The 14,458-nt window shown below is 31.7% G+C and overlaps 1 protein-coding gene across 33 annotated transcripts in view; it reads right to left on the reverse strand.

Moving 5' to 3' along the window:
• LOC106869810 (cytoplasmic dynein 1 intermediate chain 2) overlaps positions 1–14,458 on the reverse strand; it is an 85,864-nt gene that overhangs the window by 56,792 nt on the left and 14,614 nt on the right. For 19 of the 33 annotated variants that reach the window (XM_052968934.1, XM_052968939.1, XM_014915677.2 and 16 more), the window contains 3 exons: positions 12,164–12,242; positions 10,243–10,364; positions 1,828–1,860 (listed from right to left, as the gene is read on the reverse strand). In XM_052968934.1, coding sequence (XP_052824894.1) covers positions 1,828–1,860; positions 10,243–10,364; positions 12,164–12,242 — 234 coding nt within the window. The remainder of the gene's footprint in view (positions 1–1,827; positions 1,861–10,242; positions 10,365–12,163; positions 12,243–14,458) is intronic. The other 14 variants (XM_014915679.2, XM_052968940.1, XM_014915678.2 and 11 more) reach the window with 1 other exon arrangement.

Here is a 14,458-nt window from a genome sequence, read left to right on the forward strand (position 1 = left end):
ATGAAATTAAAACTAAGAAAAAAAAACGAAGTTTGTTTTTAAAAATAAAAACTGAAAGGTGCAGAAATATAAATGAATGAATTGTAGACAATATTAAGCATAAAAACAATAAACAGGGCAGCTGTATTTTTCTATTTTCAAATATCAGGTATAATTCTGAATGGTGGCCAGCTAGGGAAAAGATTATAGTCATCATCATATTTAAACATAGTCATTAGCAAAATATAATTTCGCTTGGTGGTTTATAGCAAGTGGAAGAACAATACTTAAAAACAACAACAATACTTAAAAACTGCAATTCTTAAGGCAGAAGATTGTCACAACCTGTACCCTTCATTCTGTTCGATGTTTTATTTTCTGATGCTTAGAAGGGTCTATCCAAACCAAAATAATAGCTATACTAACTACCTAAAATTATAGGATATAGTATTTGGCCTCAGAGCTTTCCCAGCTCCAAACCTCTGTGGTTAATATTCATTGTCCCACCACTGGAGAAAATGTACAGATCCTCACAACAAATCCTTATTCCTGCCAATAAAATAGGTCTACAAGTCATTTAAATTAATAATTATATCCTCTTAACCCTGCCTCTATTTTTCTCAGTCCATCATTAACATTGGATTTACCAAATGACCTATAACTTTACCTTCATTTCTGTAATCACAAAGTCAGGAAAGAGAAAGGCATTCCTAAAGCAGGAACCTGGCCCAAATACTTGCAAAGAGTGAACTATTTAAGTCACCAACAACTAAGTGATGTCTCACCAAAAATAGGGTATCTGCAGACAATTACCCTTTATGGACTGAACTGAAACTGCACCATAACTAAACTAACTCTGGCCTACACCAGCTTCACTATTGTATTCATTATCTATAAATTTCCATAGTTTTCCTTCTCTTTTACCAATCCAACATAGGAAGCAGCAATACTACAACTAGTATCAACAACAACACCTTCTTCCACAATCTAACTGAATCACTGAAAACAACAATTTAACTTGAAGCTTATGCATATCAGCAACTAGTCCTGAAAAAAAATTCATGTCTTAAGTTTCTCTCTCAGCATATTACAACTGATACCTACATATGGTCCTTGTGGGTTTTACTGATGGTAGATGCTCTCTATCCTTTCATACTCCTTGTTCAACAACTTCTCATAGGGATATTTCCAAAACCTCTTTTATTTTTACCCATATCATTGTTTGTATAACTACTTAACTTCTGACAAGATGGGCAAGAGTTCACTTTCTAGTAACAGCGATTAGATGGTTCCAGCCATACACACATCTTGGTATGAATATAAAACAGACTAATACTGCAGAGATGTTATTGCACACAACATAATGTACAGATATACAACATATACTATAACAGTCTCAAAAGTAATCCCTAGTTTGGATAAGGAAATCGAAGGAAAACAGTTAATAGTTGATAATTAACCAATTGTAAACATCAATTAAGTCATTAATTGACCAGTATCCAATGTATCCTTATTTAATCAATATCTAATTTAAATATTGACAGTACCTCATGTTTTCAGAGAAACAATTGCAACGTGGGACAGTTTCAATGGGATAAGAGTTAATTGGCTCAAAGTTTCAAGCTAAGAAATAAGAGGATTACAATAATTTTTGTTCATTTATTGTTTGTAATGGGTAAAAATTGTTTAAAGGGTAAAAGGGATCAGAAAACCTAGAGTGTTGCAAATCCTTCACAAGATTACTACTCTGTCATGATCTGAGCAGGGAGATTCTCAAATGCGGCACATTCCAAAAGATGTATAACTGAACAGATTACAAGGCATTTATTTCGGAAATGGCTTACTCACTCGATGAGGATCCTTTGCTGCCATATCGGTTGCCTACACAGATGGTAAAGTGGACAGATATGAATTCCATAAGACAAGACCATAGAACTGGCTTTCAGACAGTACATTGTTGGAATAACAACATACAAAAAAAATCATTCATAAACAAAACAGAGAAAAAGCGCAAGAGTAAGTCTTGTGATATTGGAAAATTCCCTGTAATAGAGAGTTTAACAAATTGAAAGCATTATAAGCAGCTGAGTATAGCAAATAGCTAAGAATATTTTTCTCCAAGAAAGAGAATTGTTTCTTCCAAGCTCATTCCATATTACTTCTTTTAGCCACAAGTATACCAAAAATACCCAAACTCATTATTCCAGTAAGTTTTACCAAACTTTAAAGGTCATTTATGACGACTTTTGCAGTGCTCTCATCAAACAGCATAAGTTGAACTGTAAGTCTAATTTGAAAGTATTCCAAAGTCATGAAGCCCACATAATATTAGTGATTCATTTCATTTACATAATGATGATGTAAAAATATGATTAATAAATATTAATACACCATTAAAATAATACATCTAAGAATCTCTTAACTGACAATTATTCCTCACACATCTTTTTCAAAACAAGTTTCAGCGAATTCACATGAGACCATGTAAAAAAAAATGTTGATTATCTTATAGAAAAGAAAATGTAAGATATAACAAACATCATTAATGAGAAATGTAGTCCAAACCTTGTGCATAGGAAACTACTGATGTAACACTAGAAGCTATGCGGAAAAATAATAGGGTATAGTATTTGGCCTCAGAGCTTTCCCAGCTCCAAACCTCTGTGGTTAATATTCATTGTCCCACCACTGGAGAAAATGTACAGATCCTCACAACAAATCCTTATTCCTGCCAATAAAATAGGTCTACAAGTCATTTAAATTAATAATTATATCCTCTTAACCCTGCCTCTATTTTTCTCAGTCCATCATTAACTGCAACTACACTAAAATTCAAAACTCTTATAGCTGGAAAGCATCTTGAATTTTATGCAATACTACAAATTTCATTCTGACAACTAATAATCTACAAGTGAATATCTCTCACAAATGAACTTTACCAATAACTTGAAAACACAATTATTTTCAGTAACAGCAAAAATATTTTGGTAAACATTAAAATTAAAGTCTATTTAATAAATTATACAGAAACTGATCTAAAATGCCCAAATCAGTTGACAAGTTATGTAACAATGTTGTAATTTAATTGCACTTTCCAACTATCTGGAAATATTAGCTACAATACATCATAAGGACAACTATTTTATCTAATGCCAAATAAATAAGGAGCAATTAATTAATCTGGAATTTTACTTTTTATTTGACACATTAAGGTTTAATGGGATAACAATATTTATATCTACAATTTATAAACCAACTAGCAACTTTATGAAGATCTACTAACCAACAATCTATAAACAGAGATTATAAATTAACCAGTGTCTCATATCCGATACAGGCTTGTTTCTTACCAATCCACTGTATATCACAAGAGCAATGAGAGTAAGAGAATTGTTCCTTAATGAGATTACCAAGAATTTGTACATTGCACTAAGACTGAATTAGTAACAAGACTTATTTACCATTTTTGAAGACAATCCAAGCTTATTTGGATTCCCAAAAATATAGAAACAAAAGGACCCACAATATTCCTTAGACTAGAATATAACATGAACAAGTGTATCTCAATAAATTCCCTGAACATTTTATTCATTTACCTGCAAACCACAACTAATCACAAGCAGAAATTAAAAGTTCTTCTGACAATTTTTGAAGGATGACAACAAAAATCAATCCATTCAGTTTATTCTTTACAGAGAACAATCAGAAGCTATGGAGGTAATGTCATTTTATAGTTACAACCAGCTTAGTTTATAAAAAACATTTTTATTGTGTATTTCACCTTATTTAGGTTGCAATACTATCATCTGGAATGAAACTGAGGAATTGCAACACAAGCATGCACAAATGAATTTTGTCTTTTACACTGCACAGAACAGATCAGTTTTTAAGAAATAGAAATAAAATACTTGTATTTTTCAGGATAGTTAAAGCAGAATTCCTAGTAGATAAATTCTGATATTTCACTCAAATTGGAATAGATAGGAAGCACCAATAAAAAAAGATTTAAATCATGAACACATTTCTCTTTTAAATAATGGATCTTTATCTTTTTTTTCTTTTTGTCAATTTATAAAGACTGAATTAAAAGGACATAAAAATAAGGAAAAGTTGGCTATAATAGAAATGTGTACACTAAAATAATCCAAGAGTGCATGCATGTGTATGAGAGTGTGAATGCAATATGAGTCTGAAGAAGATATGTTCAGAAACCAAATATGATGAAATTAATATACAAAACAATGTGTAGTTAAAACAAAAAGTGTCAGAAAACAAAGTTAAAATTCTCAAATCTTTTACAAATTTCTAATTATATAACCTGCAACATAAGGAATAAGGAGATTGCCCTGAATTTATATAAATGAAATAAGTCCTGTGAGTATGCACATACTTGCTTCACACAGTGAAAACCCATGACCAAAATTTAGTTATCAGGAATAAGATTGGTTATGGACAGCAATAGGATAGGTTTATAACCAATGAATGCACCACCTGATATTGATTTCATTGTATCTAATTAAAATAGATATACTTATTCACAAGAAAATACCATCTTGCCAGGATGTTTTGTATGTAAATTGACATTGATTTCTCAAAATATCAAATTTGAATAAATGTCAGGCTAATTAGATTTTTATTTTTCAATTTCTAGTGAAAAACAAATTAGTAAGAGGGTTCAATGAAAATTAAAAGCATCAGATCTGGGACAATAATATGTACAATAAAATGTACAGCTAATATAGAGAAAAGAAAATCAAGCCACATATTAAAATATGAATGAATACAGACTAAATATATATATATATATATATATGCACATACACACACATACTTATTCAATCACAAAACAATTTCTGTTTCTGGTAGTCAGGTGTACATAGAAATTTATGATACCTTCATCAGTTGCTTACCGTTATGCATACAACTATAGTAAAGAGAGCAATGATAGGTGGAAACAGTTGAAATAGGAATACTTTCAATTCATTGTGCAAATAACATTGCTTAAATCTTTAAAATCAATATTAAAAGCACAATTTAAAATCATGTTGCCATAAGTTTTCAGTACAGATGATTACCAAAAAAAGAAAAAACAAAAATTCACATATTTGTGGCATTTCCCATATTCTCATAGGAGGAAATCATAAACAAAGTCTCACAGCCTAAGCTTTGGAAATTTGAGCCCCATCAAATATAATTCTTGATCTTGGCTGTCTATGACAATCTACCAAGCCTATCCAATTTCTTCTCCTAAAGGAATGTGGAATCACCAGCATGCACTCTGTGCCTGAGTAAAATGGCTCAAGAGCACATCCTCAGATGCTATTCAAAAGCCCTGAGTAAGGAGAGCTACTGCTGGCACCATAACCAATCACCAACTACAATAAGACAAGTCATTATAAACATCTCTACTCAATGAAGTATACCATCAATTTTGTTTGGAATGAAGCTAAATTCACTGGGAAGCAAAAGGTGGCTATAGAAAGTAATTGAAGTTCCCAGAAACTACCTCCACATCACCAAATGTGGCGCTGATCTCAGAAGCACTCAAGCAGGTCATCCGATAAGAACTCTTGTTTATTGAGAGGGTCATACTAACAAAGTCAATGAGGAGGAAGGTAGATAATGAACTGGTGGAAGAATACCAAAGCAACAAACGGAAAGTAAGGTGTGAGCTCACTGAGATGGGATACAGAGGTTTCACAGGTCAGACTTTTTGTAGGGAGTACAAAGTAATAGGTTTCACAATAGCCAGTAGGCAAAGAGCCATCATGTTATCCACCTAAGCAGCGAAAGTTGCTTCAAAGAGGATGTGAATCAAGAGGTGTCATCATTGAAAGATAGGATGGACTTCACAACTGATGAGGTGTCCAGGTGCATCACAAGTTGATGCATGTAAAAACTACATGATGAGGTCTTCATCACATTCCTGTTAACTGTACTCTAAACACAACATAAAAACAAGATAGAAATACTTTCTGAATATATAATTTACACAAAGCCAAAATTGCCTAATAGGAATTTTACTCTAAGATACTCAGTTGGTCATAAATCTACAACTGTAATGTATTGACATTAGGAGCACATGTAACCGATAGTTAACTGATGAACAGCATTACAATTAAGCTTTGTAAAATGTACTTTAACGAATATTAGGAACAAAATCAAATTCAGATCAGAGCAGTAAAAGATTTTGATTTCAATTCTTTATATTAATTCCTTGAGATTAAAAGAGAATTATCTCACCTATATGTCATGTGGCTTCTCAAGCAAGCAGAAAGAATGGGCTTTAGCTTTTCATTTTTTTTTTTTTATAATGGCTTGGAAATTCAGAATTTTTTTTTTTGTCATTTTATTTCATAAATTTATTTACTCAGCTAAAGAATTGGAAGTATTTAGAAGCAACCTTTATTACAAATTCATTTAGAAGTCCAAGCTATCATGAAAAAAAAAAGTACTTAAAAAATAGTGGTTGCTTACTTGAAAACCTCATACACAACTGGTAAAATACTAAAAAGAGACCAAATTGAAACTAAATAAGAGTTTCTGAAGACTAAAGTTATCAGCAAAATGTGATTTTTTTTACTTCTCTTGGAACAAATAAAAGAAATGCAACCAATTCTCAAAACTAATTTTTAAAAAATTATTTTCATTAATTTATTTTTATTTTCTCTTTGCTTGAAATGGTGTAGTAATTTTCCAAACAAATTAACTTTTATAATTTAAAATTATACTGAAACAAAGCCTGAGAAATAATGCAGTTCACTAAAAAAATAAACTTTTTTTTAAAGAATTTAACAATTGCATTTAGAAAATAGAGTAATATAAAAAAATAGTATACCAAGGGATACGATATTTTCTTGTAAATTTAGTATATTTTAAATCGTTAAAGTAATAAGAAAATCTTCTAAATAAATACACACACACACAAAGCTATTTCAAAAACATCTAAAAAGAGACAGCTATATCCAGATTCTCAGAGTGACTTAAATATTACGAGAAGGGTACATGAAGTTACTTGCTTATAAGCCTAAATATTTTTTGGTTTTTTTTCATCTCAAATTAGTACATGTGTGTGCATCTCTAAGTATGTAATATACATGTTAAGGACGTCATTCAAAATGTTTTATTTAAATGTACGCTAATGGTTATACATTTTACCGTACAGAAGACAAGGTAAGTTATCCAATAACCTGACCCACAGAATAACAAACAAGACATGGAGTAATAACATCAACATTAGCAGAGTTTTACCCAACAATCATGGTTCTGCACTAGTATCTAATCAAGCTTAACTAACTCTTATATCAACTTTAATATTTCCATTCAATGAAATAAAACAGCAATTTTTTTTTCTTGGTACACTCATCATTTTATAGTATTTTCAATGAAGATTTACTCCATGATTAATTATTCATTAGGGATTTTGTAATTAATACACAGACTGCTAAGTTTCAGAAGAATATCGAGCATCAAGAGTATCATAAAACTAAAACTCTTGGGAAAGGCATGAATATCTCATTCCAATTCCCCTCTTCCAACACATTTTCTCTCTCTATGCACCTCTCTGGAAATTACGTTAACTTCAGTCATTGCTCTCATAGTTTTTGTTTCAAAGACCCCCACCACATATCTATCTATATATCTACACACACGCATAATACATATTTGACTTGCTATCAATTATGGAAGATTCTTCTAGAGAAGATTATTTCCTTACAGCCAGATACATCTAACCATTCTTATATTGCCTTGTTCTTTTTAAACTGCTATCCTTTATTTAATGAAATGCTTCATGTTTACAACAATCCTCTAAAATAAAAAATAAAAATTTTTAATTTGAAAAACACAGGATTCAAACCTAACTAAAAATTTTTCCAACTGAGTGTAAACATGTGTCTGTACAAACTTTTACACACTCACACAATACAAATAAATAAGAAATCTCAATGAGTAATCAACATTTTACTTTTTTAAACAGATTTATTCCCACCTCCCTTTTTTTTTTTTTTTGCTATCCATGTCTTCTGACATTCTATAAAGTAACAGAGAATGTTCAATGATTTGCATTCCTTCATCAGTGTCTTGCCTATAACCAAAACAATTCTCTTTTGCTCATAACTCCAAACTGTATATAAACCCCATGAATAAGTGCAGTCATCACTATAAGTAACAAGAGCACTGGTTTGCAAACAAGTGTTTTCTTACTTTGCAGTTCTGAGTTTAAATTTTACTATAGCGCCCCACTAGACTGTCTTTCTCCATATACTCGTGAATTTGAAGCTTTCACTAAAACCCTGACCCCTTAATGGCTTAGGGAACTGACAAACTGTCTTACACAATTCTATAAGAGATTGAAATTAACATCATCCTCGGTTTCTCTTACAAACTGCTATACTTTTTAACTGTATGATACTGTATGAGTAACTGCTGATACTGCAAGCATCAACAGTTCTTAGGTTGCACACCAGTTACTAAAAGCCACAAAACAGTAAATCCATTCTTAATAACTTTATCATTAATAAGTAACTGAAGAGCTTCATTTGATGTATTTAAATCTACATTAATCAAAGCATAAGTTTCACCAAAATAGTTAAACAGTAAAAATACGATTGCTTGGGTTTTCTGATGTTAATGTAGAGTTTCAAAAGTATACAAGTGTATCAAGAAGAAAATTTCAAATCACCGGTTTAGACAAATCCAAGCAGGCCTCAAGGTTTCATACAATAAATCTCAGAAAACATAATAAAACTTAATTTTGCTACAAATATCTGTATCTGCCCTTACTCAGCAAGAAAATAAGTTAAATAAAACCGACTGGTTAAAAGGTTTACAATACTATCATCTCACATGTCTGATGGCAATCAAATGCAACCATACACACACATAATATTGATACATATACAGCATTGATATAAAGTCTCCTCTTTAATGCCTGAAAATACTTTAAATTTGATAGGATGGTCCTATGGCTACACACATTCATTTATCCTTGATCACATCTAAGAGCGGACCATCTGGATGATTGGCAAAGGTCCACTCACCAGCCACCACAACTGTAAGTCTACAAGTTTCAGCATCCATGGCACATCTACTTTTCATTATCCTTACTACAGTGCCCCAGCCTGAAAACCCATTCTAAATCATTTCTCCACAACTCCCTCCTTGCCTATATTTTCCCACAGAACATCATGCTGAACATACATCTACATCAATTTCACCAAGCTAGGAGGACCTACGAATGTCATGAGTGACACTCTTTCTCGGCTAATTAAATTAGAGAAAAAAAGTCCCACTTCCCCTCTAATAACAGAAAAATACCACAAATGCCTAAGACAGAATATTTACATCTTAAATTTCCATATTCCAAAAAATTTTTGAATAGAAACATTGGTATGGAAACACCAATGTTCCCTTACACACACAAACATACACTCAAAGCTTGAAATTTGAGGCTAATGAATAACATTAAAAGATTTTTTTTTTATGCAAATAAAATGTGTCCCTTCCAGGAAAGAAGTTAAATAGTTTGAAGGGTTTTTTTAAATTCTTTTTTCCTTTTTATTTTTCAAATTTTTTTTTATATTTCTTTACAATTTTAAACAGACAAGATCGGGAGAAACCATGTATGTGATGTGAATAAGAAGAAAAGAGTGGCTGTTATAATAACTCAAATGACGTACAACTCAAGGGTTCTGTCCGTAGTTATTTGAAACAGAGGACATCTGACCCAGCTTTGTTAGTAGTTATTATAAGCAAAGTCCAGATAAGGTATACACGCCAAACATTTTATTAACAAAAAGAAAATTCACATTAAAAAAAAATTAAAAACATGAGAATTCAAAAATAATTTTTAAAAATACATAAAATTAATTGAAATATTTAAGATTGTTTTCCAGTAAGCATTATATATAAAACTAATAGTAATTAGAAAACATGTTTTAGAAACTTTGTTCCACATTTTAAACCTTAAAGATCATTTTTTTTTCAATAGCTAAATAAATAAATTAAAAATAGTGCCTTAGTTTTACCAAATAAAATACAAAGATCAGTTAAGAAAATGAATTAGCTTTTATGTCACAGTATTTGTTTTACAACAATCAGGAAGAAAAAAAAGGACTTAAAATAAGAATCTAAACAAAATCAAAATGACTAGACATAAATATTGTAATAACTGACTATTCTAAAACTATGGAAGCATCTAGATAACCACAATTCTAGCTAATATGTCAAGTAAAAGAGGAAAGAAGAGAGTTTGCAACCAACCTTCACGATCTCCTGTTTCAACACTTGTAGTCTGAGTTTCTTTACTGTATGAGACATTCTCTTTTGGAGCAATGGTCGTCTCTGAAACCTTGCAGATGGACAACTTTACCTTCGGCCTAGTGCTACAAACCAAAATAAAACCAATTTATGATGCAAGAAGAGTGACAGAGCAATGTCAGTATTACAATTGCTGTAAGCCATGCAAAAAATTGTTAGACCTTATATCAAAGAAACAAATGATTTGCATTTGTTTTACACTTAAAAAAAAAAGTCACCTCCTGGACAAGATGCTAGTCCATTACCAATCAGTGTTTCATTAAATTCTTGATAATTAATTGCCAAATCTAGGTGGATTAAAGCAAGTAAAATAAATTAACTTGTCTCAAAAACTAAAATGTCTACAATGGATTGAACTAACAACCCATGAATTAGTAGTTCAATAATTGTTTATGCAACTACTTCATTTCTAATTTTGTAAATAGTTAGCTTAATATTTGTTTTGATTTTACAGATGATATAATCCTTAATCATACAATATATTTCCCATTATATATACATATACATATATATATATATATATACACACATACACTTGCTGTATCTGGAGAAAGGCACAATACTATTTGCCCCACAGATCATCATCCTAGACAAGCGAGATGCCATTAAGATGGCATGCTCTTGAACTTTTGCAAGTCAACATCTGTAGAAAAAAACACAAGCAGGAAGAGAATTCCAGATGGCCAATATTCTGGGAAGAAAAGACTGAGCACAGTAATTAATGTGGAACCTTGGAGGGTTGGACACAACAAGGATGAGGAGAGAAGAGACAAACCTGGAATTATTTTCCTCAAGTAATGGATACGCTTCCAACAATCATAAACTACTATATTCAAGCTAATTTCAAAGTTATTTTACACTAACTGCACTAACTTTCAGAAACTCTTCGTGATATATGTGTAAGGGAATAGTGCTATAAGTTCAAACCATACTCACTTGACATTTGAGTCATTAGCAATAAGGAGTGTACAAGCAACAACATCCTCATCATTGTACATTTGTTTTTCCTAGCTTATATAGGTAGGACAGATCCTTTCCAATACAATCCTACCATTTGTTGCATTCCTTTATCTCCTTTGTGAAGCTCACCACTTGTGTCTGTATATCTCTTGATTTTCCTCATCTACAATTTTCTTCCAGCTGGATATTTAGGTACGGCTTTACCCAACCATTATCATCCATACATATTTCTTATTCATACAATAGTCATCTCTCTTACACATTATATCTAATTCTGTTTATACCCAATTTTTCTCTCAGCTCATCTGTGCCTCATCATCTACGCACATTAACATTACATATCCAGTAAATTTTGCTTGCTTCATTTCTTTCCAACATTCACACATCCTGGGAAGATGGTAATTTAAAATACACATACTACAGAAAAAAAATTAATAACCAAATAAAAACTCACCAAACAACTTCAAATTTTTTTTTTTTTTTTTGGTACTTAAAGGGAAAAAAACAGTGATCATAACACTTTTGCAAGAGATCTGAGACCAGGAGAAAGAGGAGGGGGAAAAAAGACATTAAACAACATTCATGGGTGAACTTCAGCCTTAGTCTAAATGCCTGCAAGAGATTGATCTCCAATAAAGATACTCAAAAGTGAGGCGGTGAAAAACTGAAAAACGGTTTGCCTCTCAAGAACCAGTATAATCCAGTTAACAAACTTCCAATACAGTTTCTAGTTACTCAATATCAGTAAGAAACCCTAGGTCAGCACAATATGGAAGAAAAAAAATCACCTTCCCCAAAGTGCTGTCCTGTAGGAGTGAAACTAGAACCACCAATGTTACATTATGTCCAAATAATAATCTTTTTTATCTTTCTGAAGCTAAAACAATGAAAAGAAAACTCTTACCTTCCTCCAGAAATTACCACATTTGTTTGTTCAGTGTCCTGTACTGTGGGGCTTATGCTACCACTTCGACCACTATTCTCTAAAAGAAAATTAATACAGAAAATACACCAGATATTAGGCACAGTTTTTGAAAAGGCTGATCAATAATAATAATAATAATAATAATAATAGCAATCCTTTCTACTATAAGCACAAGGCTTGACATTTTGGAGCAGAGGACTAATCAATAACATCAATTCCAGTGCTCAACTGGTATTTACTTTATTGACCCCGAGAGGTGATAAGCAAAGTTGACCTCAATGGAATTTGAACCCAGAAGAGATGCTGTGAAGAATTTTTCCCAGCATGCTAATAATAATGATAATAATGTGTAATTTAGGCACAAGGTTAGCAATTGGGAGGGGGGGGGTTAGTTGATTACATCAATCCCAGTGTTCAACTGGTGCTTATTTTATTGACCTCAAAAGGATGAAAGGCAGAATCAACCACAATGGAATTTGAACTCAGAATGGAAAGGATGAAAAGCTGCAAAGCACTTTACATGGCATGCTAATGAGTGTCAGCTTGCCACCTTAATAATAATAATAATCCCTTCTACCATAGGCACAAGGCCTGAAATTTTGGGTTAAGAGAGTACCTATTTCATCAACCCCCAAAAGGAAGAAAGGCAAAGTCAACCTCAGTGGAATTTGAACTCAGAATATAAATAAGGCTAAAAAAAAAAGATAATTTAAAATATCACTTAAACCAGAGAAACGGAATTACTACCAAAAACATCTTTAAAGAGCTACACAATACATAAAATAGTTTTGGAGAAAAATTTACAATTGGATATTACTTTAGACCAATTAAATTGAACTAAATTGTTAAACAATACAAAACTGAAAAAAAATTATGCATTTATCAAATAAAATTAAAATTTTTCATGTTTGGATAGTTCTGAAAAACAAGAAGAAAAACATTTCTTTCTTCAGAAGATTACATACAAATCAGAAACAATTTTGATAAAGAACACATTGTGTTCTTTCTAATTTTTAGCAGTGCATTTGCCATGCAATAAATGTATTTTTGATTAACAATAACCATGCTTCAGATATTTCCCTTGATTACAGATGGTACCACCTCTGATCAAAGCTGCAATAAATATTTTGGAAGTTATGTGCAACTAATGTTAATAATAAACAAGTGAGAATATAGTGGGAGAAGGGGGGGGGGATACATTTTGCTAAGAAAAAGAAAATAGAATGTCAAAAGGGAAGAACATTTAAATATATATTTTAATAGATTTTCAGCAATTTTTAATGATATATCAAACATCTTTTAAATTGGTTATTAATTGCTTCTTACTCCTGCTTATCTATACTAGATTACAATGAATTTAATGTAGAATTATTTATTTCTTGGTCAGAGAGAACTGATTCTGTGAATAACTAAATACTTTACTGCTGACCCAAATATTTACTAAATCTTTCAAAAAGGGCACTGTTGGTTTGATGTGTTCTTTCATAGCCATAGACTGATCAATACTTTGGTCAGAAACTATAAGAAGCCAATCATATGAAGAGAGAGAGAGACTTCTCTTTGTCATAACATCTTTGCTCTGATTAAAAACAAAAATCACCATTCATATGGTTGTCATTTGTTTACAATCTTCCACGAAATCATGCCTGGCTACTGAGTTAGTTGTTACTCAAAGGACTGGTGGGGAAATATAACCTTACTTAGAAACAAATGAGAGTTGGTGACAACCATAGAAAAATTTACCTTGACAACTTTCATCTGACCTATGCAAGCATGGAAAAGTGGATATCAAAACAATAAAAGAGCAACTTCAAATAATTTCTCTAAAACAAATTTATACTACATATAGGTTCAAGTAGCAAATATGAAACAAGAATGGAATTATCCTCTAATGATAAAAAAATTAAGTGCTTAAGCTTTTAATAAGGATTGGCATCTTTTCAAAATTCCTAACAGTTACATCTCAAATCTGCAGCTTCTAAGAACTGAAAATTCACGATTCTATGTATTCAGATAAGACACAGTACATTGTTTAAAAACAATGTGAATATAACACTATATAGGTGTAGGAGTGGCTGTGTGGTAAGTAGCTTGCTTACCAACCACATGGTTCCAGGTTCAGTCCCACAGCATGGCACCTTGGGCAAGTGTCTTCTACAATAGCCTCGGGCCGACCAAAGCCTTGTGAGTGAATTTGGTAGACGGAAACTGAAAGAAGCCCGTCGTATATAAGTATATGTGTATATATATATATATATATATATATATATATAT

Source organism: Octopus bimaculoides, chromosome 6 (genome assembly GCF_001194135.2).
Source record: "Octopus bimaculoides isolate UCB-OBI-ISO-001 chromosome 6, ASM119413v2, whole genome shotgun sequence".
Classification (NCBI taxonomy): domain Eukaryota; kingdom Metazoa; phylum Mollusca; class Cephalopoda; order Octopoda; family Octopodidae; genus Octopus; species Octopus bimaculoides.